This window comes from Pocillopora damicornis, chromosome 13 (assembly GCF_964200805.1).
Source record: "Pocillopora damicornis chromosome 13, jaPocDami1.2, whole genome shotgun sequence".
Taxonomy (NCBI): domain Eukaryota; kingdom Metazoa; phylum Cnidaria; class Anthozoa; order Scleractinia; family Pocilloporidae; genus Pocillopora; species Pocillopora damicornis.
The window spans coordinates 2,817,495-2,840,463 of record NC_142682.1 but is presented as its reverse complement, the minus strand read 5'-3'; the positions used below and the strand labels follow the sequence as shown (position 1 = coordinate 2,840,463).

Below are 22,969 nucleotides of genomic sequence, written 5' to 3'. Positions count from 1 at the left end.
TCGTTTCCCTGATATATTTTCGTGAAAAATTGTACAAGTCCGCGCCCAGATTAAGGACAATTTTCTTGAAAACTAAAAATATAAATTTAATTATAGAAACTGCTGCAACAGAATTAAAAGGTCTGTCAATAATCTCATTAAATACTTAAAAAGGAGGACGTCTTTCATTTTCTTAACCCTTTACACCTTAACATCGGTATGCATATTCTCCACACTGTTCTTTATACATTTCCTAAGGTGCTGACAAGGAGAATTTGTTTGCCAATCAAAAGATTCCTTCCCTGGTGACCATTTCCTTTATTCTCAGGACCTTAAATGTTTGATTCAGGGGTGATATTGTAGGGAGAAAGTAGATACGAGTCACTCTTAGGATTTAAAGGATCATGGTCTGTCAGACTATTTCGACTGACTATTCTGTTGTACAGTTAGCTGCAAAAATGTTATCATAAAAAACTTTAAAAAGGCAGCAAAGAAAATCGGAAAGAAAAATTACGGCTAAACAAGGAAGGAGTCATCAGTTATCACCTGTAAAAGGGGAGGTGTGGGTGGAGGATTTTTGAAGGATCACATGGTTTTCAGGGTGAGGTTAGATCTAAGGAAGCTGTTTGTCTAATCTCATTGAAAATATTTTCGGATATATGACCTCTAAGTTGAGCAATTAATTGGCGAGTTTTCGGCTCAGAAATGCATAGAGCCTCCACCAAACATCAAAGGACATGCTAACGTATTTCTAGACCCTGACACCTGTCATGATCGTGATAAGATGAATTACATTGATCGAAACAGGGCAGTATTTTCACGACGTAGTCGAGAATAACTTGATTTGCATTAGTCTTGCTTCACTAAACTGCTTTAGAATTAGCTAGAAAACTTCACACCACCCTCAAAATTGATAAGATGCAAAACCTCAACCAATAGTGACTTGAATCAAGCATGTGTTACAATTTCCTTTCCAAACAATTATCACCCAGATGAAATGTCCACACCTAACATCTCAGAATTTAGTCTTCAACCTTCAAAATAAGGTACATCGGCACAAAAAGTTTTTCTTCTGGGCCTCAGCAGCGACTTTAATAGAAAAGGAGAAGAGGGAGGGGGTGAAAATGGGCACAGGGGAGGGGATGGGAAGAAACGAGGTCCTGTATATTGCCACATATGCAAATATCTGTATCCGTATCAGTTTCTGACAATTGTTTCGTATGTAGAACAATAACATGCATAAAGAGTCCATTGTCGTTTCGACAGTTCAAAGTTTCCAAAAAAGCCAATTAAATAAAAGCACTATCATGCTCTATAAATAGACCAAGGTGGCTTTAGCTGTTTATTCCAGCTCCAGAGCTGATCAGCATTCTAACAAAGTGAGTAACAATACTAACAGTATCAATGGAAAAGGTTTTAGAATATTTGGAGCCAAAAACTTTCAACAAAGTCCACTATGTGGCAGTGGGTTTTTGGATCCTGATCAGTGTAATATTCTTTGCCATATTTGTCGACATGGAAAATAGCGAGTCCAGGTTTGATTTCCGCTGTGGCGGAGCGAAGAGTGAAAACGTCGACGTCGTCCGTGGAGAATGTTACGAGAAATATATGAAGCAGTACAACAAATTTGGTTTTCCTATGTTTGGCTTTGTGATCATCAATTTTGTCCTTATTGCTCTTGTATGTGCTCTTTACTCCCAAATAGTGAGATCCAAAGTCGATCAACTTTCACGAGGTAACCGCAACGGTGATCAAGAGAGGCAGCTGCTCGAACAAGAAACTGCGTCATTAACTGGAAACAAGCTTTTTATCGCTTACTGCTCTCAACTATCGATAAGAATTGTTTTAGGAGTTATTTTCATCATCTTACAAACACAGTTGTTTTATCCTTTGAAGTTTTCCTCTAAGTTTAACTGTTATTTAACCGATGGAACCATTCAGCCAAGGAATTCATCTGACAACACCCAAAACTCTACTTTACACTACTGTCACAATCAACGAGCGGAAAAGAAAACATTCTGGATGTACGCTGTCCTTACGGTGAATGGAATTCTCGTCGCCGGCATTCTGGTTGAAACTGTCTACCTTTTATCACGGGCATGCATTGAAAGGAGTTTCATGCTAGACTCGAAGTTTCTAACAACCCATCTTAGTCTCAACCGACTCCTAGATGGACGAAAGTTTCAAGAATTAATCAAAAGCAGAAAGAAAATAATTGTTCAAGAGACAGAAGAACTTTTAGAACTCCAATCACCTTTTGTAGGTAATCCAGGCGACCACTCAACAGCTACAAATTTGACCCTCGATCAGATTTACACCAACCTGGTGGTAATTCAGAACAGAGAAACGCATGACTTTACTGAAAACCGAGAGGAGCAACTCAAAGTTTATCGAAAGTCGCGCGACGAAAACTCACAACCGAAAAGCATGCAAGACCTTCTGGATGTGGAAAGTAAGAAAGTTTTAATCGTCGGTCGACCCGGAATCGGAAAGACACTATGTTGTATCAAACTTCTCAGAGACTGGGCATCGAATAAAGTTTTCAAAGCGACATCAGGTGCCCAAGTCCATTTTAATGCTGCTTTCTTCGTAAAATTCAGAAGATTCGACTCGGACAAAAACCTTAGCCTCAAGGATCTGTTGATTCAGTCCGAGTATTACCCTACACGTCACATGGATGACAAGGTCTGGAATCACCTTCAAAAGAACCCTGAAGGTGTTCTCATGCTTTTTGACGGATTCGACGAATTCGAACATGACGAAAAGAAAACCAAGGCGTCTACTTATCCCAAAGGCATTGAAGATGAAAAGCCGCTCCAAATTCTTTATCAATGGCTTGTGACCGGGAAACTTCTTAAAGATGCTTCAATTGTAACGACTATGAGACCTACAGCTTTGTCAGGCATCGCACATTTGAAGTTCGACAAAAGCTTTGAAATCCTTGGCTTCGCAACCGAGCAAATTAAAGAGTATATCGACAAATTCGCCGGAGATGACAAGGAAGCAGGCGAAACGCTATGGCGACACATCAGCAGCAACATGAACTTACTTTCGCTCTGTTATATCCCTGTGAACAGCTTCATCATGTGCTCAAGTCTGTCAGAAATAATACGGTTCGAAAGTTCCGGTAGTGTTACCCTGCCTTCCAAATTAACCACGATATACAAGATTGCGGTCAAAGTGTTTTATTTCAAACACACGAAAGAATTCTGCGATCAACATTTCACCCGCAAAAACTATCTGTCAGATAATTTGCCTTTGGCGGTGGAGGAGAAATTCAAGAAACTAGGAAGAGTGGCGTTTGAAGGAATCCAAGAAGGAAAACCGATCCTTGGAGGAAACGAAGTACAAGGAATGCAAGACAGCGCTCTTTTTCACCGCTTACCCGACCGTCGTGCCGCGTTAAAAGATGAGGAGCAATTCTGTTTCATTCACCTAACAATGCAAGAGTTTTTCGCTGCGAGACACTTGGCGAGCGACTTGAGTGAAAAAGAATTAAGAAACTTTGTTTGCGAGAACATTAAGAACGGCAAATGGCAGCTAGTTTTTCAGTTTCTGGCAGGACTTATGGAGGATAAAGTTCATCTACCAATTGAAATTATCACGGACCTTCTTCCTGTGAAAACCAAAGAAAGAGAAAGCGCATACTATGACGAAAAGTGGACAGAGAATGAAGAGCAAAGGAAAGTAACCTGCTGGCCGACTGAAGACGAACGAGAATTAGCAGTAACATTAATTAAATGTTTAAACGAAAATAACAGAATGAAGTTAGAAGCACAGAGAAAACTTCAACAAATGAACTTTGATTGTGTAAATTTTGGTCGTTGTCACCTCACAGCTGTTGATTGCTCTTCGTTAGTAAATGTAATTAATGTTCAACTAATTTCACATTTAGATTTGAGTGACAATAACATTGGTCCATTAGGTTGTCTTGAGATTGGTAAACTGTTAAAATGTAGGGAATCTCAACTGAGCTGGTTAAACCTCGCAGGAAATCAATTGACAGATGAAGCAGCAAAGTATTTAGCTGAGGCCATCAAAAACAACAACTATCAGCTACGCACGTTAGACCTCAGAAGAAATATCATCTCACACATTGGGGCACAGCACTTGGCTGAAGCCATCAACAACAACAACTGTCGGCTACGCACGTTAAACCTCACAAGAAATATCATCTCAGACACTGGAGCACAGCACTTGGCTGAAGCCATCAACAACAACAACTGTCAGCTACACACGTTAAACCTCAAACACAATAACATCTCAGACATTGGAGCACAGCACTTGGCTGAAGCCATCAACAACAGCAACTGTCAGCTACACACGTTAAACCTCAAACACAATAACATCTCACACATTGGAGCACAGTACTTGGCTGACGCCATCAAAAACAACAACTGTCAGCTACACACGTTAAACCTCACAAGAAATATCATCTCACACATTGGGGCACAGCACTTGGCTGAAGCCATCAATAACAACAACTGTCAGCTACACACGTTAGACCTCTCACACAATGACATCTTAGATATTGGAGCACAGCACTTGGCTGAAGCCATCAACAACAACAACTGTCAGCTACACACGTTAGACCTTAGATTAAATAACATCTCAGACATTGGAGCACAGCACTTGGCTGACGCCATCAAAAACAACAACTGTCAGCTACACACGTTAAACCTCACAAGAAATATCATCTCAGACATTGGGGCACAGCACTTGGCTGAAGCCATCAACAACAACAACTGTCAGCTACACACGTTAGACCTCTCATTCAATAACATCTCACACATTGGAGCACAGCACTTGGCTGAAGCCATCAACAACAACAACTGTCAGCTACACACGTTAGACCTCAGATTAAATAACATCTCAGACATTGGAGCACAGCACTTGGCTGAAGCCATCAACAACAACAACAACAACTGTCAGCTACACACGTTAGACCTCTCACTAAATAACATCTCAGACATTGGAGCACAGCATTTGGCTGAAGCCATCAAAAACAACAACTGTCAGCTACACACGTTAGACCTCTCACTAAATAACATCTCACACAAGGCACGTACTTTACTACGCAATAGTCAGTCTAAGTGCAAGCTATATCTTTAGGCCTCAGCAATTCCAATTAAAAACTAAAAATAAATTATTTGAACCACTTACTATTCAAAATAGCAGTGAGGTAACCAGCTCAGTGATAATTTCAACCCATTGACTCAGCCCGTGAATGAATGTAAAACAAATCTGTAAAGTGCTCAGAACAGCGAGATTATTTGAACCGGATCGAAATGAAGAAAAATGAACCAATGAACATGTTTATTGAGAACAAAGGATGTCAAACTTTTTTTATAAACGAACCAATAACATTGAAGTAAAAAATACAAAGCTTCCTGCAGAGAAAACAGACAAACCTCGGACCTCTCCGAAACTTTATCATTTCATGATTGGTTAGTTTCGATCCTAAATTCTCTCCATCTTTTTTTACGTTTTGATCACCTGAGACTGTTACACGGAACAGTTTTTTTGTTTAGATATGTTTGGAGATTGTAAGGCGATCAGATAAGTAAATACAGTAGAGATTGCTTGGTAAAATACCTGGTTTTTTTTGGCTGTTTTTTCATTTTTTTCGATCGCAACGATCCGGTTCGAGTAGTACCACAAAAAACAATTATAACTCAAATCGTCGTGCCTTAGTCAAAAGCTTTTATTGTAGGTTAGTGGTGCGAGATTTTTTATCATACTAATTTTTAGAAATCTTTTGGTGTTTCTGCATTTTTTTTGTAGATATTAGTGTATTTTTTTTTTAACAAATGTACCATTTTGGGACTGTTACTAGCATTTTAGAATGAAAATGTTAATAAGTAGCACAGCAAAATTTGAAGATGAGGCATCAGGCTTCAACGTACGGTTGACAATTTAACTTACCAGTGCTTGTTAATAGATTCAGAACCACCACATTTATCAGTGTAGAATAAATGTTGTAAACAGATATTTACTCGTTGTGATGCGTTGAGCCCCAATGGTTAGACTCAAAGGGCCATTTATTATTTACACAGTGTAACCCAAACCATGGTTTCACCCAATCAGTGGGCTTCAGGCTTTCTCTAAAGGAGGGTTTATGAAATGAAGTAACTGTCATTCCACAGTTTGCTATCCACCCTCTTTACCCTGTTCACAATAATTTAATGTTCAGATAAAACATCTTGCTAAATTGGGTATTTCTTGGTTGCAGTTTTGTTAAAGAAAGGCTACATTTTGTTTTTAAAATAATCAAACTAAAGTGAAAAACCATGAGAAAAGGGGAAATGTAGCCTTATCAATATTGGACAAAAATATAGTAAATTTACCTAAGAAAAATGCCTCAAGTCCAGTAGAGAAGCTCTAATCCTCTAACCCTGAACAGGGGATGAGGGTATAGTCAAAAAAATTGTAAGGGAAGGTATACAGCACTCCTCTTAAAACCCTCCTCATATTCCATATTATTAATTTTCTCCTTCCAATTATAAAAAACAGAATTCCACTCCACACCTAAAACCAATGATGAAATATCTTACAAAGTGTAATTTGTCACAGACATGAAATGAATGTGAAAAAGTTTTTAGCCTCCTATTTAAAATTTTGGCCAAACTTAGTCTGGTGGAACATTTAATGAAAATGTAATTGATCTCGTGTTTATGAGATCAGAAGACCTTGAGGGTCAAAATAAACTACTAATTAAACAAAAGAAATCAGATCAGGAAACAGAGAGGAATTATTTAAGTAAAAAGAACAACAAGAAGCAAAAGATCATAAAGATTTCCACCTGGAATTAACCACTTGTTGCAGCTTAGGAATAATAGTAAAGACTTCTTCTCCCCCATTTTTTTTCCCTTTTATTTCCTGTAATATTTTCAGGTCTTTATATCATTTCTTTTCAACACTTACTAAGGAAGAATTAAAAAATCTGTACAATCCTGGTCTGAAAAACCGAGTAATTACAATTCCTGTGCATCCAAGCATTTTAATCAAACTAATCTTTTAATCTCATTTGAATGTATGTTACAGCAACATAATGACTGCGTCTACATAAAAACGAGAAATTATATATTTAGGTTACCCTCCCCCCCCCCCCCCACACACAAAAAACCCTTTCACTCCCAGAGGTGTTCAATAAGTTGTTTCTACTTACAATACAATGCATTATTAAGCAGAAAGGGGATGAGAAAAATAATAGTTAACATCTGTGGGTATTTGCTTGATCTAACACCAAATTCTGAAAGCTAAAATTCCTAGAAATGTATAGCAAACAGTGCAGAGAATTTATATTGTCATCTTGGGGATGGAAAAAACTAATTGAACACAATCTGAACAACTTCTAGCTAATAACATGAGGAGAGACAATGGGGTGAAAACTCACAATTCTTGCAAGGAAGTGCAATCTAAGTCTTGTTGCTCTGTTTAGCACCTCATAAAAGCTAGTTTCAAAAACCTTCTTTACTAATTAAGTTCTTCATCTCTGCTTTTGATGCTGTAACCATACTATCAATTGAAATGCTGTAGACTCAAAAAGCAAAATATGTTTCTAATTTAGAAATTATCAAAAAGTATTTTCCAATAACATAAACTTCAAATTTGTTAAAATATTTACAAAGAATCCCAGATTTGTGAAACCAGCCACGAAAATTGTACCAAAAGGATAAGAGAAGCAACCTTTCACAGACAAACAAAAGAAGTCTGTATCACAAACTAGTTAAAAACATCAATGTCCCTCCTAGGTAGAAGAAATTAATCTGGCTTTACATGAAGATTGTTGTAACAGTAAGAAAACTTGATAATTGGAAATAAAAATTAATCAGAAATATATTTCAAAGTGGATTTTTTCCTTATAAAAAATACACGTTAATTTGTGATGAGGACTTCACAGAAAGAAAAATTTAATATCAGAGGTGCTTCAAAAATTTCCTTCCCTACTAAGAGAGTATAAATTGTGGGTTACCTGAGTGTGAAATATATTTTTGGTCTTTCAAAACTAATGTAAAACCTGCTTCTTAAATTCCCACAAATGAAAACAAAATAAAAAAGGTTTTTTGAAAAAATTAAATTTAAAAGGGTGTGTTCTTCAGTCTTCAACTAATGTTGATTAAATAAAAAGCCAGCTAAGTGGAGATTGAACAGCAAGAATTTGAAAAAGGGGAGTTTACCATGAATAGAGGAGGATTGTGCTTAGAAGTAATTTGTAAACACGAGAGTTAATCCACAGAAATCTTTAGGGATCTTAAGGAATCAGGATGGCAAGCTGACAGAAATGTCCACTAAATGGATGGTGGATGTGATTACCCTCTCTAACAGAGCAAGACATCATCTTTGCCTTAACAAAAGAGAGCTGGATCAAGTTCTAAACAATGAGAGGTAAATAATTTGCCATCAGAAGTTCTGTTCTTATCCCATGCAAATTTTAGTGATTTTGTTTCAGAGAATAGATAAAAAATAAATAAAATTTTAAAATGTACATACTGAGCTATTTGTGTGCCCATTGAATCCTTTGTCTGGCCATGCTTTTGTTGCTGTTGCCATGGTGGTTTGCTTAAAGTCTCTATTACAAACAATCTAAAGACTGTTTATTTTTCAAGAAAGTACAATGTAAAGGGGTAAGTACACTGACATGTAGTGGATGTTAATAATGTGTTGCTGGACACTAGGTCTGCCATCATTATATCATCAGCTGACTGCAAACCAAAGGTAACTGAAAGAATATCTCTCAGAAGAGGTATTAAAGATGAAAAAGGGTTGGAAATACTAATGCTCAAAAATTTGACAAAAAGCAGTTAAAAAAGAGGGTAACATTTTACCTTCATAGAGAGTGAAACACTGTAGTGCCTTTAAGTTTATAGCAAATGCAACATTATCTGTTTCAAAGTTACAACCTCAAAACAATAATAATATTAATGACAATAATAATCAAATCATGTAATAACATCTTGAAGCCAGTTTGTTTTCAGAGTGTCTAACACTTTATCATCTCCAAGATATTTTAGAAATAATTTACATTCCTCATTGTTGGCATCGTTAAGTGTCTCTTGGTAGGAATGCTTGATAAGAGATTTTGTGTCCTGTAGAATCTGTAAAGAGAAATGATTAAGTTCGATTTGGTAACCTTCAAGAACTTTCAAAATTGACCAAACAAATCAAAAGGGAACAAGTAACCCAATTTCTTCAATAAAAAAAGTGATAAAAAGCTGATGACCCTAAATATGAAGAATCCATCCACATTTGCAAGAATTTTGTCATTCATTTTATTTTTCTATAAGACCCTAGGAAAAGGGCCCATAACTAGGTCTGATATATATAACTATTTACAGATCATAATATCCATCAACTCTAAGCTTTATCCTTGAAGTTTTATTCCTTGAATTTTCTCTCTTTGCCCAGCAAAAACAGCGCATCCAGGTTGAAAAGAGTTCCTGGCCAAGCTGAAGGATTGGCCATGACCATTTCTGTAAAAGTTGTCCAACAGTTGGCAAAACATTATTCTGGGAGATGGAATGGCTTTCTAGGTGTAGTTTGACTTTTTTTATTTCTATAAAAAGGTTCATCAAATGGGTCCTTTCAGAAAAATAAAACGAATGACAAAATTTTGCAATTGTAAATGGATTCCCTATATTTACAATTAGTGGCTACTAAAAATCTAAAATGATGCTTATCAGTTTTTGCTGGTAGAAAATGCTGGGTTGGCAAGAAAAAACAAAGCTATTAATGGTGTCTAACAAAGAAGAGAGTCTTCAAGCCTTGGGTGGAAACCTCTCTTTCTCTCCCCCCCCCCCCCCCCCCATCCCCTGAACTTTTTGGCTCACAGGAGAAATCTGTAGGAATATTCACAGCCTATTATATACACAGGTGTTGATTTTAATCATCACATTGGGTCATAGTATGTGACCTTTGATTTTGTTGTTCACCAATGAGTTCCTTGAAGTAAGGGTTTGTACAGCCTCTAACTACAAAAATTCAAAACTCTGAGGTGTGGCTCTTCCTTGGAACTCAAAAAGTAAGAGTACGATATGTTCCCACTCATGGTGTGGAGACTAAACAAGAAATTCTATTCACCAGCGAGAAAATTTAAGTTGCACTAGTGCCCATGTCTATTGCAATCTAGACCCTGGACTCTACCAGTTATTATTGTTCTGATCCTTTGGACCCTGATCCATAAGTTTGCTCACTGTAACAAAAGAGACGTAAATCCTTCATCAGTCAGTGTAACCAGATTTATTTGAAGTAAATTTTCGCGGTGAAACGAGAAAGGGTTTTCACCAGCGAGCACGACAATACAATGACAATCCCTAAATCACATGGAAAATCAATACCATGATACCTTGCTACAATGCTAAACTGTGTGGTAACGCTAGACGCGTGACATGCGTGACAGAATAATTATTCACAAGTAGGAATACATTTTCAGTAAAAAAAACTTTTTTAATTGAAACCTCATATATTTCAATTTCAGAGACTGGAAAAAACAATATTCAATCATCTCTTGGAACCATCTTATGAAGCTAATTTTGAACCCTGGTAAAGGGGTGAAGGGGATATGGTCTTGATATCATGTAAAATTCTTAAAAAATAACAGATAATAAAAGCTGGGTACACATTGCTTCCACTTCATATGGCTTGGAAGCCATATGAAGAGGCTAAAGCATTTACCTTACTCGAAAAAGCAGCCATTAGTGTAACTCTCTTGTCAACCTGTTCCAAGAAATTATCTGATTTGGAAACTTCCATCACAAGTCCCTTTTCTCATGCTTGGCTGGCAGTCATCTTTTGATTCAATAACAGCATTGGCAGTCCTTGCAAGAAACAGGGTTGACTGAAAAAGAGTTTTAGTGTATAGTAAGTAAATAAATAACCTTGTTGTCTGCCTTCACTTCAAGAGCTTCACTGTCCTATGTATCTTGATCCTGGAAACAGAGAATCAAAATGATATAATAGTTTCTAGTGAGGCTCTACTGTAAAAATAAAAAATTGGTGTCTAAGCTTTTGGCAATTCCCAGCATCATCAGGGATTAATGATGCTTTGTATCAGCCAAAGGTTGGAAATTTTGAAGTAGCTAAAGGCCTTACTGGAAATATTTTTGTCATTTCAAATCCAACTGAAGGACAATATAAAAAGTTTAGAGAATTTAAAGATCTGAACTCCACTTGCTGGAATAATCTTGGTATATTTAAAACATCATACAAATCAGAGTTGCACAATTTTTTATTAGTTTTGATGATCAAGTTAAAGTACCTACCTCAGCTTTTTCCAATGAGGAGGATGACCCCATTTGGTAAAAAATGTCTTAAAAGTTGCCTGAGCAAAAGAAAAAATACTGTCAGAAAGATCGGCTCTTTCTAATAATCATTGTTTGAACACAGTTTACTATAACTATGAACATTTCTTTTGCGTGGTAACCGTGTACCGAAGCAACGAGATCGAGGCAAGGGCCCCCCTAACACCACTAAAACTTTAAACCACTACTGTCTCAGCTCTAAATTAAAAAAAATAACAAAATTAAAAGAACAAGGCTGCAAATATCAAGACTCTTAAAATGATGTGAGTTATATTTGACAAACCTTGTTTCTGACGCACACTATGTCACACAAACTGATGAGTGCTGTACCAAATCCTAACGCAATGTCAATTACAGCAGCCACAAGAACCTTTGGGAAACTGAAATACATTATGAAAATTTAAGATAAATCATTTGAGATTTTTTTTGGACTAGGGTTTTTTTTTTATTCGCAACAAACAGTTACCTACAGAAAGAAAATAAATAAAACTCTGGGTTTCTTTACATCTCTCCGCCAAATAAAAAACTCCTCAAGCGAATGAAGGATCGATTTATGTTTCCGTGGTCGAACTTACTTTAGATATCCATTCACAAATCATCTTCCTTTTCCCTAGCCGCCGAATAACTTAGCAAGTTAAAGAATTTCAACATCTTACGTTTCGTCCTTAGTTCATGTTCTACGTCTTGAGAGAAAATTGCAAAATTATGAGTTGCAATCAACCATTTCTAACTTCATTTAGTTCCAATGCTTCAACCATGAATTATCATGAACGAACCAGCCAAGCGGCAGTCGCGCAAAAGCTTTCCCCAGGCCCAAACACTGTTCCCGCTTCCCTCACGCTTTCCTCGCTAACCTAAGAGACCAAAGGCTCCTAAGAGCTAACTCATTTATACATATTCATTCATATAACAAGAACGAAGTGATGCAAGAATATTACTCGGAACACGAGTAAACTCGACTAAGCACCTCTTATGATCTAGCGCGCAGATAGTCCTCGGGACGAGGTTACACAGTCGCACCTTAAGAATTTAACAGAGATCGAGAGGAGCGCAACGGCGTCGATCTCATCTAGAATGTTGAGTTCTGTTAGTCCAAAACAAGCGAAAATATGAAGAAACCGAAAGATATTATTTAAAGAGTCCCAGCTCTGGTAACAGATATTTTGATTCCAAAATTTAAGAGAAGAAGGAAATCAGTCGCGTCGTTTGCTTCTCATCAGAGAAGTATGACCAATTTAAAGATCGAGAGAAGCCCAAGGCACCCGTTCGATTGTTGACCGTTAGTCCACGGAATAACATATTTCAAGCTGATGTTGAAGAGGGTAAGTGATAAACTTTTGACAAGTGAGAGAGGCTAAAAATGTTTTAATTTACATATGGCCATCGTGCTCTCGTCTCCACTGTTTTCTGGACTTAAGGTAAACACACTACAGGCATGATCCAGGACCTTCTGTAAATTTTGTATTTATTCAAGTGGCCTAATCATTATACTCTGGGTGGAGAGGGTGTGGTTTGAGAGACAGCAGTCTGTGTGTTGTGTTCATGGACAAGACTCAAGGATGAACTCAACTTTTTTTGCTATTATTTTAAAAAGGTGTACCAAGAATCAATGACTACTTTGAATGGGAAATATTATGCTTGTGTGGTTACTGTGTGGACTGGATCTGGAAAATATTACTGCTGTGGAAATGACCTGGGAAACTTTACCAGAATTCTGCCCGAGGGTCCTCAAAAGATGGCAAATGATGCATGGAAAGTATTTAAGTACGTGAGGGGATCAATGTCTTTTCCTTTATCCCAGATTCTCCAACATCTGTTTATTCATTCTTGTGGGCTACCAGTGTTCTTCAGAAGCATCAGGGTTGGTACTCACCCAAAGGGGCTGGCTGCTTTATTTAGACAAAGTAGTTAAACATTTGCCAGCAGTGATTTTTTCTGGCTGGTTTTCCAAATCTTTGGAGAACACTGGGTTACATGGAGCCTGAATAGTTAGCACATTGGACTCTAGGCTGAGCACAGTATGATTATCTGAAATAGATGTTGACCTTTGCCAGCAATTATTTTTTCTGGCTGGTTTTTCAAATCGCTGGAGAACGCTGGATATGGAGACCCAATCGTTAGCACATTGGACTCCAGACAGAGCATAGTATGATTATGAAAACAATAGCCTTATGCTCGAACTGTACATAACTTAATGTCCTCTGAATTAAAGTCTGTTGAACTCCAAAAGAGTTCAAGCTTTCCCAATACATTGCAAATAATTGATGAATTAATAATAAGTAATGGGTGTCCAGAGAACTGCTGTCATGAAGCTTTTTACTCAAAGATCAGTTGATGTTAAAAAATAGATAGAAGATAGTTAAGTCTCTCAAACTCATCATTGACTACCTCAAACCATTCATTTCTTTGTTATCCACTGATTGCTTTATTAGAATAGGGGCCTTACCATCCACTTTGGAAATCTTTTTCTGCAATAACCTTGTGAAATTAGAGGTTGGTTGTCTTCCATTTATGCAATACATATTTACTTATCTTACTACACACTAATCTTACTTGTACATGCAAATCAAGTATGATTTTTATTGTTACTATTATGACAGGAACTTTGTACAACAATTTATGGACTTCTCTCAGCCTCTGATTACTGCAGTCAATAGACCTGCTGTGGAAATATCAATAAAAGTCATGGGCCAGTTTGGCTTGATCTATGCATCAGATGAAGCTACATTTCACACACCCTTTATGGAGCTAGGGCATAGCCCTGAAGGATGTTCCTCATTTATGTTCCCAAGGATAATGGGACCTGCAAAGGTACATTGACTTGCCTCTAATTTCTGTTGAAAACTTTGTATAACATGAGTTAAAGAGCATATTTCAAGTTATTGTCATAATTTGTGAAATTACACCACAAATTCTTCTCCTTATTTAGTCCAATGAAATGTTGCTTGCTGGATGCAAACTGATAGCAGTTGAAGCAAGAGACTATGGATTGGTTATGGATGTTTTCCCCCATGACAAGTTCACAGAAGAAATTCAGAACTGAGTACAAGCAATGGCCAAGCTACCCCCGCAAAGGTAGAAAATTGAATTGTAGAGTTTCACAGCAGGGTGTGCTCTACAATGGAGTTGCTATAGCATTTGGAGACAGGCTTGTCAAAGGAGGGGGTGGGGGGGAGGGGTCTATTTGTAATGTCTTAGGGATAAATTCCAGCCATATGGCTTCTCTCAATAAATTGCTGAAAGAAGCCTGAGAGTAAAACTTCAGTGTTCTTACATATATTCCTTTCAGCCTGAATAGAATAAAAGGTATCCTGCCTTACTCAATTTTTATTGTAACATATATTTGTAGTGATGAATACAGGAGAGGAGTTCCCCCTATTTTATTTATCAATTCTAATTTTTATTGTGATCATTATATTTAACTGTAGATGGTAGGGGGCTTTGAGTGAAGTGTTATTTTAGATGACCATTAAGTGCTTTATACTACTAGGTTTTTCAGTTTCTGGCAGGACTTATAGAGGATAAAGTTACCTACCAAGCGAAATAATGACTGACCTTCTTCCTGTGAAAACTGAAGAAAGAGAAAGTGCAGACTACAACAAACAGTGGACCGAGAATGAAGAGCAAAGGAAAGTAACCTGCTGGCCAACTAAAGACGAACAAGATTTAGCAGTAACATTAATTAAATGTTTAAACGAAAATAGCACAATGAAGTTAGAAGCACAAAGAAAACTTAAACAAATGAAATTTAATTGTGTAAATTTTATTGATTGTCACCTCACAGCTGTTGATTGCTCTTTTTAGTAAATGTAATAATGTTCAACAAATTTCACATTTAGATTTGAGTTACAATAACATTGGTCTATTAGGTTGTTTTGAGATTTGTAAATTGTTAAAATGTAGGGAATCTCAACTGAGCTGGTTAAACCTCACAAGAAATCAATTGACAGATGAAGCAGCAAAGTATTTATCTGAAGCCATCAACAACAACAACTGTCAGCTACACACGTTAAACCTCAGAGCAAATAACATCTCACACATTGAAGCACAGCAGTTGGCTGAAGCCATCAACAACAACTATCAGCTACACACGTTAAACCTCACAGAAAATAACATCTAAAACATTGTAGTACAGCACCTGGCTGAAGCCATCATCAACAACAACTGTCAGCTACACATGTTAGACCTCTCACAAAATAACATCTCAGACATTGGTACACAGCACTTGGCTGAAGCCATCAACAACAACAACTGTCAGGTACACACGCTAGACCTCACAAAAAATAACATCTTAGACATTGGAGCACAGGTCTTGGCTGAAGCCATCAACAACAACAACAACTGTCAGCTACACACGTTAAACCTCTCACACAATACAATCACAGAAGGAGGTAAGCAAAAGGCACGTAATTTACTAAGCAATAGTCAGTCTAAATGTAAGCTAATTCTTTAAGCTTCAGCAATTTCAATTAAAAAATGAAAAGAAATTATTCAAACCACTTCCAATCCAAATTACAGTGAGGTTACCACAAACCTCTGACCTCTCAGGAAACTTTGTTATTTTATGATTGGTTAGTTTCGATCCTAAATTCTCTCCATGCTTCTGTATGTTTTGATCGCTTGAAGTTTTGTGGGAGATTTTAAGCCCATCAGATGAATGTTTACAGTACAGATTTCTCAGCAGGGTTTTTTAAATTTCTTTTGTTTTCTGTATTTTCCGATAGAAGCAAACCAGTTCAAGTAGTTTCACACCTAGCAAAATATCTAAAAAGGGAACTGTAACCAAATTTTAAATCAAATCATCATGCTTTCAAAGAGAGAAGGTCTTTCTGTAGGTTATTGGAGCAAGATTTTATCACATTCAAATAATTTTTTTCAGGGAGGTTTCTGCATTTTTTGTAAATATTAGTGTAATCTTTGTACCTACTTATGGGCTTTTACTTGTCAGAGTTGTAGTTCAAAATCTAAAGAAGTATCAGACTTGAACAGTAAAGATTTTAACTTACTAGTCATTGTTAATAGAGCCAGACCTCCCAAATTTGTCATTGAAGAATAAATTTTGTAGACCGATTTCAACTTTGTGTTGTGATATATTCAGCCCAACTGTTGGATACAACTTGGAAGCTAATGGGGGAGGGGTGTGGCCTTTTCAATATCAGACAAAATATATCAATCTACCGGAGAGACTGCCTCAAGGGGAGGGTATGAACAGCCCTTGAAAAAATCCTTACCCTATCTCAAATCAAATGATTTTCACCTCCTTTTAACACTGAAGAAAAAATTCAACACTAACATTAAAACATCTAAGGAAGTGTGGAATGCAAGTGACATAAAATCAATGCAAAAGATTTCCTTGAGTAGGTTCCTGGCCACTTTTAGGGCACCTATAAACCTTTTTTAAAGTAAGATTTATGAAATCACCTCAGCACGCACAAAAATTAAATAACGGAAAAGAAGTCAGAGAAAGAAATAAATCCCACATGTAAAAAGAGTGGGAAGAGGAAACAAGGAAACCTCAAAGATTTCCACTTAGATTGTTGCAGCTAAGAAAAATCATAACTTAACTTTTCATTTTTTTCAACACTTTCATTCCCAGTTTTCATGATTTTTGCAAGACTCGACCCTTTAACACCCATGTGTGACCAAGACAAAATATCTTGTTACAATATCAATACAATATCAAGCAGACAAGTGATGAGAATAAAGAAGAATATAAATTAGGAGATTATTAGTTGATCCAATACCAAATTCTCAAAACTAACATAACAAGAACTATATGGAAAACAGTAAGGAGAATTACAAATAAGATCTTGGGAGTAGAAGGGTTAAGAATGAAAAGGTAACTTTCCACATTTTTGAAAGAATGCTTTTGAACTCTACAAATGTTTTTGAAAAAGCAAATGATTAGAACTTCTGTATCCAAACACCTTTATTGGTCAAATCTTTGAATTTCTTTTAAAACTCTTTAACTCTTATAACTGACAAAGACAGAATATCTCCTTACAATATAAATACAATATCAAGCAGACAAGTGATGAGAATAAAGAAAATGTCCATTAGGGCAATATTAGTTGATCCAATACAAAATTCTTTGAGCCAACATCAAAGGAATTGTGTGGGACACAGTAAGGCGAATTACTAATGAGATCTTAGAAGTGAAAATCTCCTGAACGGAGACACTAGTGCAGGGCAGGGCTTCTTTCAGTTTCCACTCAGTTCCACAGAAAACCTCATTTCAACCTGTTTGGAGAAATATCTCTATTTGTTTAGAAATGCCAGGTGATGCCAAAAATGTTCATTTTGTAGTGGACGAATTTTCTGAGCCTTTGTATACGCACATTTTCTTCTATGAATCAACAACCCAACAATATTATGTTAAGCAAAAGGAAAGAAAAATTCAGTGGATGTTTTGATAGAGGTTCATATAAAATTTAAAGTGTTAGCAATCATAAGTTTGAAAAGAAGAAAAGTTAACTCTAAGTCCATAAAGCTACACATGATGAGCTCATAATGTCAATACAATGATAAATAATGATGGGAAATTATCCCTAAAACATCTTGTCTGAAAGTTAAAAAATTATACCAAGGTACATTTACAACTGAAAAGTATACTTGTGCAATGAAATCACTACTTTCCAGAATTTCCTTTGGAACAACAACTAGAAGCTGCAGATTTTATTCCTCCCTTGTCATTGTCCTGACTAACAGTGGCCCATTTGCACCTGAAATTAAAAGAATCATGCATTTCTCTGATTTTATAACTGATAGTGGCACTTGTCACAGCAGCCTTTTTAGCAGTAACAGAATAGCCACAATTGTGGCTAAATTTTATGCTGATAAGTTTTCTGGCACGTGATGAGTCAAACTTCAAAAAACTGCTACTTCAGTTGCTGGACAGCTTGTTGGGCTTCATTTCTTTCCTAAATAGTAAAGAGAATAGTATCAGTGTCACATAGTGGTGATTGATGAAGAAAAAGCATACAGTCAAACCTGTATTAAGCAGTCACCCACAGGGAATTACAAGGAGGCTGCTGAAACAATTTCCACAGAATAGCAGTCAAATGCTGTAAAAAATGCTATTTTATACCATAATTGCACTTAACTCAAAGTTTATTGACAAGCTTGCTAAAAGATGCATTGACTCTTTGTTAATACCAATAAACAGAATCAACAAAATGGTGACATAGCATAAAAACAGAACACTAAAGCAGAATTACTGTCTACTATTTTCTATCAGTTGGACCTCTAGGTCATATCTATGGGCCGATTGACTTGTGTAATGTTTGTGCATAATATTTGTCCCAATAGTTCTAAGAAGAATTAGATAATTTGTAACATGTTGAGCACATTTAAACTCAAAGTACTATTCCTGGTTTTATTTGAGATATTCTACTTAAGTGACTGTTCAACACATGCAAGAAGAAGACAATAAAAACAGGAAGCTGGGACTCAGTCAAGGATGACCATGGCCCCTTAATACAGGTGAAAATTACTGTTACGTAATGTTGCAGTAACAGTAATTAAGGGGAGAAAACTGACAACTGACCCCTTTATTACAGGGTGACTGTTTAACACAGTGCCTCTTAAAACAGTCTCAACTGTCTAATGATCACCCATTTCATAATGAAACAGATGTGCTTAACTATGTTTTCTTTTGTAGCACTAATTACTCCAATAAAGAGGAACATTTGAGAAAACATTAGAGGGAATGCATCTTCTTTAATAACCAGTACTTCCAGATGGCTTTAAAGTTAGGACAGACAGTATTTACCTGTCAGTCCCAGTCCACCATAAACAACCTTGCTTGATTTTGTATATACAAGTTTACACTTTTATTCCAGTAAAATGTGTCATTCTTAACAAAGAGCATGATACACATTAAATTTGACTGATTCAAGTAAGAAAGGTTCTGAGGTGAGTTAGGCAGTACAACTTCTTAGAATGGACATTACTTCTTAAGTTAACTTGCTACCTAGTCAATGGTTGCATACACAGTCACATACCTGGATGCATTTTTGTTCCATCTCTTCAATATGTTTTATTCTCTGTTCTTCATCCCAAACACTCTAACGTACACCATCCCTCATAGGTTGTGGAACCAAGGGTGGCTGAGACTAACCAGCTCACAGTTGATCTCATCAGCTCTTTCTTGTGTCAGAACAAATTGATACAGCTTTTAGTGTTGAAATAATGCCATGAAAACAAAATCTATCATAGACATGAGGTTATTTTCAATTCTGGCAATTCTGTTGAGCTGTTGTATAAACAGTGTTATAGCCTCCTCAAGGGGTTTGCCTGATCCAAACAAAATAGTTATTGGTGAAGTTTACACTCAAGGCAGTGGAGACAGCACTGATCACAGCATCACAATTGTCTCTTCGTTTTTCACCCTCTTGAAAATACAGTTCCTCTATTTTAATTGTATTAAATTCTACTATTTGATTTTGCTTTTGTGCTTGACACTTGTTTGGTGAACATCATTCTTAAGGTAGAACAGACATATTCAAGTTTGGAATTTTTTTTCCTTTTGGAATATTTAAATGTTATTTTATTCTTCCAGCCCTCATCCTATGATTTCCTACCCACTAAAAAGTTACAGTATGATCAATAAATAAATGACATGCATTGAAGAATCCCTTGTAAATTACTAGGTACATAAAAGAAACAAAAGTAAAAAATGCTGTAGTATGCTCAACGTGTTGAGTTGACTTAGAGCTCTCAAGTCTCACACATTAGGTGTGAGACTCACACAAACAAATTCATTCTTACACTCTCATGGCTAAAGTCATTATTTTTCACTTCTATAAGGTTTTGCATTTATTCTGTTGATTTTGAGATAGCAAACTGCTGCTTTCATTTAGTACCTATAAAATTGTCCTTCCAAATATAATAATTTACTCCTTGTTCCTTGCCCTATACACTCATTTCACACCCTTTTTAACAGCAGAAATTCTCTCTTAGATTAAAGAAATGCACATTTTCGCTATTTCATTTTTTTACAATTTTCCAGGAGAAAATGCCCCCACACCCTCTTCCCCTTCCACCCTTGAAAGGTGATGCCTGTGAAATCTCACTCTTTGCCAGCAAATGGACTTGAGAGCTCTAGTTGACTTAAACTGCATTGCAACACAAGTGAAAAGATTTCAATTTCTAGAAATGTATACAGGAAGGTTACATCTAATCAGTAACTTAAGCATTAAGTCTTGGAATAAAAGGAAGATTTTAGTCCAATATTGCTCCAAACAAAACGCATAAATGACTCAACAAAGACTAAATTTAGGTCTGCAGAAAAATTTATAAACGAATCACCTTCAAGTCCAAATTTATTGAGTGAGTCTCCAAATTTGCTACTCAGATCTCTCACAAGCAAAACAATAAGCGTTCGAACAAGATATTATGTCGTACAAGAACTTTGCAATCTGTTTTCCACAACATTCGAATTCAACTAGTACATATTAATTTTTTCAGCCATAGGATTTTGGTGACATATCTCTTGCATAGGACCACATCATTTGTTCTGAATACGACAATTCCTGAATTTTGTACGTTAAATTTTGTACATGTCAAAGACACTAGACAGTGAATGAGTTAAGACAGTGTGGAATAATTGTACACAGTCAATCGCGATCAAAAAAAGAAAGGCTGATATGTGGCTAAGGTAATGGTGTTTAATACCTTAACCAGACTTGAACCATGGTTAGGTAGCACATAACACCAGCAGCGACAACGCTCATCGATCTATGAATAGAAAGTAATCGCTAACCTTGTACTTCGTTCAATAAATTTTGAAATACCTCCCATAGCAAAGTCATTTCTCATCATGGAAATCCATTGTTTACAAAATAAGCCAACATGTCGTAATGAATATCAAGAAGTTTTCCGGACCTCAAATCATCTTCCTCGATAAATTCTGAAATTTGTAGATCTTTACCTAACAATTTCTTTCTTTCTTTCACGTTGGTAACACAAAAGAAATCTTGAAATTCTCTGTCTAACACTCGACTCCGTAGCCATGTTTAACCATTGGAGAGGCATTCGTTCCCAGGGAAACTCGTCCTTAATGATCTACACTAGTGGGCTTATATGAGAGCTCAAACAAAGAGTGGAAAATAACTCGATAGATAGTGAAACCTACGTAAAAAATTGACTCTTTTTCCTTTACAGAAGTATTTCTTAAAGTGGAAATTTTATTTCTTCTGACTTTGTCCTTAAATCAAGAGGTTTATAAAAAGAGAAAAGGATCCTTAACACCAGAATTGACATGAGAAGTTTGTCGTTGATTGAAGGATTCTGGTTTTAGATTGTCTTGTTTTGATTAGTTCTTTGGATCACATATAAATCTGAAGTGTCTTCCTGCTTTCTACCTAATTCACATGGATGCTGGATCATAGGACTATGGTTGCTTATGTTGCTTGATAGAAAGCTGTAATCTTCGATTTCTATTTTGCAAACATTAGCATATTTCCGGATCCATTTCGCAAATTACAGATTTACATTTCCATCCGTTTCGCTTCGTTTCGCAAATAACAGTAAGCCGAATTTTGGGGTGATCGGGGTGTTCGGAGCGATTTAACAGCGTTTTGCTTCCAGTGGATTCATTCAGTTTGCGTTACTCACAGACTTGTCTTGGAAAGGATTATGTAGAGGGCTGGGCAGATGAACTAAAACCGAGCTAAATTAACCTAGCTCACCAAAAAAAAGCCACTATGCAAACCAACAACCACTTGAGCGGGGTAAATTTGTCAAATTCTTATTGTCAAAGTCTTATTCAAAACACTTCCACATCTTTTTATGCGGTTGTTTATTTCCGGGCTCACCGTTTGAGCTTGGGGTTTTCTGTGATTCGACGTCAAAGGAGATAAAAAAAAAAACATATCTTTCTGTTAACGCTATCTTCTTTATACCCGAAAACGAAATTTCGAAAATCGTTAAGGTATTTTTAGTTTCTATTTCATTTCATTAACATTCACACTATTTATAGCATTGAATGTCGTTTGTTTTGGTATGTCCAAGGTCACTTGAGGGAACTGAAATTTCATGCTGTCTTTAGTACTCTCCGCTATTGTCACCATATTTGTCCTGAAGCTCTTTTATCCTCCCGCCAAGCATTAATCTGGCGCCAAACCTATCAGTTAATTACAGTGCCCTCTTAACTCCCTAAAAAAAAAACGAAAACGCGAAGTAAAGAGCTACAACTAAATAATACGGCGGAAATGATTTTGTCTAGTTTGTGTTCTTATTGTTACCAATCGAACCAGGTGATAGTCGATATAAACAAGTTTTGCAGACACATTCCCAAACAGGAATTTGACAATTCACAGAGTCTACAGACTAATAATTGTTTCTTTCATCACGTCTCCTATTGTCGTCTAAAAAAGAAGTCTTTGAACTGCATCACACCCTGGTGTGTTAGCGTCTATTATGTAAGAAATATAAATCTCTTTTCAAGTGAATACTGCAGAAAATGGTGATACTTGGTAGCTTAGGAATTAGCAGGCTTAAAGCTGCAAAATAAACAACATTAGCTCCCCGGGTTTGACAGCAGCAGAAGTTAAATCAAGTCTACTGCCGCACTGAATTTTGTTAGGAAAAGGAGATGGAAGAGTGTGTGGAAATGAGCACGGGTGGAGGGGGGGGGGGGGTTGGTCAAGCCACAGGCAGCCCAAGCTCCAGCTGTGAGATGATCATCT

At 36.6% G+C, this 22,969-nt stretch overlaps 3 protein-coding genes, 1 long non-coding RNA gene and 1 pseudogene across 21 annotated transcripts in view; 3 read left to right on the top strand and 2 right to left on the bottom strand.

Moving 5' to 3' along the window:
- The window catches only part of LOC149035001 (SWI/SNF-related matrix-associated actin-dependent regulator of chromatin subfamily A member 5-like), a 54,432-nt pseudogene that overhangs the window by 12,728 nt on the left and 18,735 nt on the right, over positions 1 to 22,969 (top strand). The gene's annotated exons all lie outside the window — the stretch shown is intronic.
- LOC149035005 (uncharacterized) lies at positions 1,305 to 15,925 on the top strand. 2 transcript variants are annotated; one of them, XM_089191126.1, is made up of 2 exons: positions 1,305 to 4,893; positions 15,445 to 15,925. In XM_089191126.1, exons 1-2 carry the CDS (start codon positions 1,384 to 1,386, stop codon positions 15,730 to 15,732), a joined length of 3,798 nt encoding a protein of 1,265 aa, XP_089047252.1. In that variant the 5' UTR covers positions 1,305 to 1,383; the 3' UTR covers positions 15,733 to 15,925. The 2 variants fall into 2 exon arrangements, with proteins under 2 accessions (XP_089047252.1, XP_089047253.1); XM_089191127.1 differs by having other exon boundaries at positions 1,305 to 5,044; positions 15,410 to 15,879.
- Positions 6,835 to 12,269, bottom strand: LOC149035006 (uncharacterized). 11 transcript variants are annotated; one of them, XR_016182177.1, is made up of 6 exons: positions 12,056 to 12,197; positions 11,936 to 11,962; positions 11,563 to 11,659; positions 11,241 to 11,299; positions 10,857 to 10,907; positions 6,835 to 9,077 (listed from the first exon to the last, which is right to left on the bottom strand). XR_016182177.1 is itself a non-coding variant. In XM_089191144.1 (5 exons), exons 1-4 carry the CDS (start codon positions 12,013 to 12,015, stop codon positions 10,871 to 10,873), a joined length of 198 nt encoding a protein of 65 aa, XP_089047270.1. In that variant the 5' UTR covers positions 12,016 to 12,150; the 3' UTR covers positions 6,835 to 9,077; positions 10,857 to 10,870. The 11 variants fall into 11 exon arrangements, 6 of the variants coding, with proteins under 6 accessions (XP_089047270.1, XP_089047267.1, XP_089047268.1 ...); XM_089191144.1 differs by lacking the exon at positions 11,936 to 11,962 and having other exon boundaries at positions 12,011 to 12,150; XM_089191141.1 differs by lacking the exon at positions 10,857 to 10,907 and adding an exon at positions 10,654 to 10,816 and having other exon boundaries at positions 6,978 to 9,077; positions 11,746 to 12,269.
- On the top strand, positions 12,259 to 16,355 carry LOC149035004 (enoyl-CoA delta isomerase 2-like). 6 transcript variants are annotated; one of them, XR_016182171.1, is made up of 6 exons: positions 12,259 to 12,601; positions 12,874 to 13,043; positions 13,712 to 13,772; positions 13,880 to 14,090; positions 14,209 to 14,354; positions 14,770 to 16,355. XR_016182171.1 is itself a non-coding variant. In XM_089191139.1 (5 exons), the coding sequence occupies exons 1-4, from the start codon at positions 12,590 to 12,592 to the stop codon at positions 14,320 to 14,322; spliced, it is 357 nt and encodes a 118-aa protein (XP_089047265.1). In that variant the 5' UTR covers positions 12,259 to 12,589; the 3' UTR covers positions 14,323 to 14,354; positions 14,770 to 16,355. The 6 variants fall into 6 exon arrangements, 3 of the variants coding, with proteins under 3 accessions (XP_089047265.1, XP_089047264.1, XP_089047266.1); XR_016182170.1 differs by lacking the exon at positions 13,712 to 13,772 and having other exon boundaries at positions 12,874 to 13,140; XR_016182172.1 differs by lacking the exon at positions 14,209 to 14,354 and having other exon boundaries at positions 14,770 to 15,401.
- On the bottom strand, positions 17,194 to 21,322 carry LOC113684184 (uncharacterized). The gene is made up of 3 exons (XR_016182183.1): positions 21,043 to 21,322; positions 19,283 to 19,427; positions 17,194 to 18,199 (listed from the first exon to the last, which is right to left on the bottom strand). It is a non-coding gene; the product is annotated as an uncharacterized LOC113684184 (long non-coding RNA).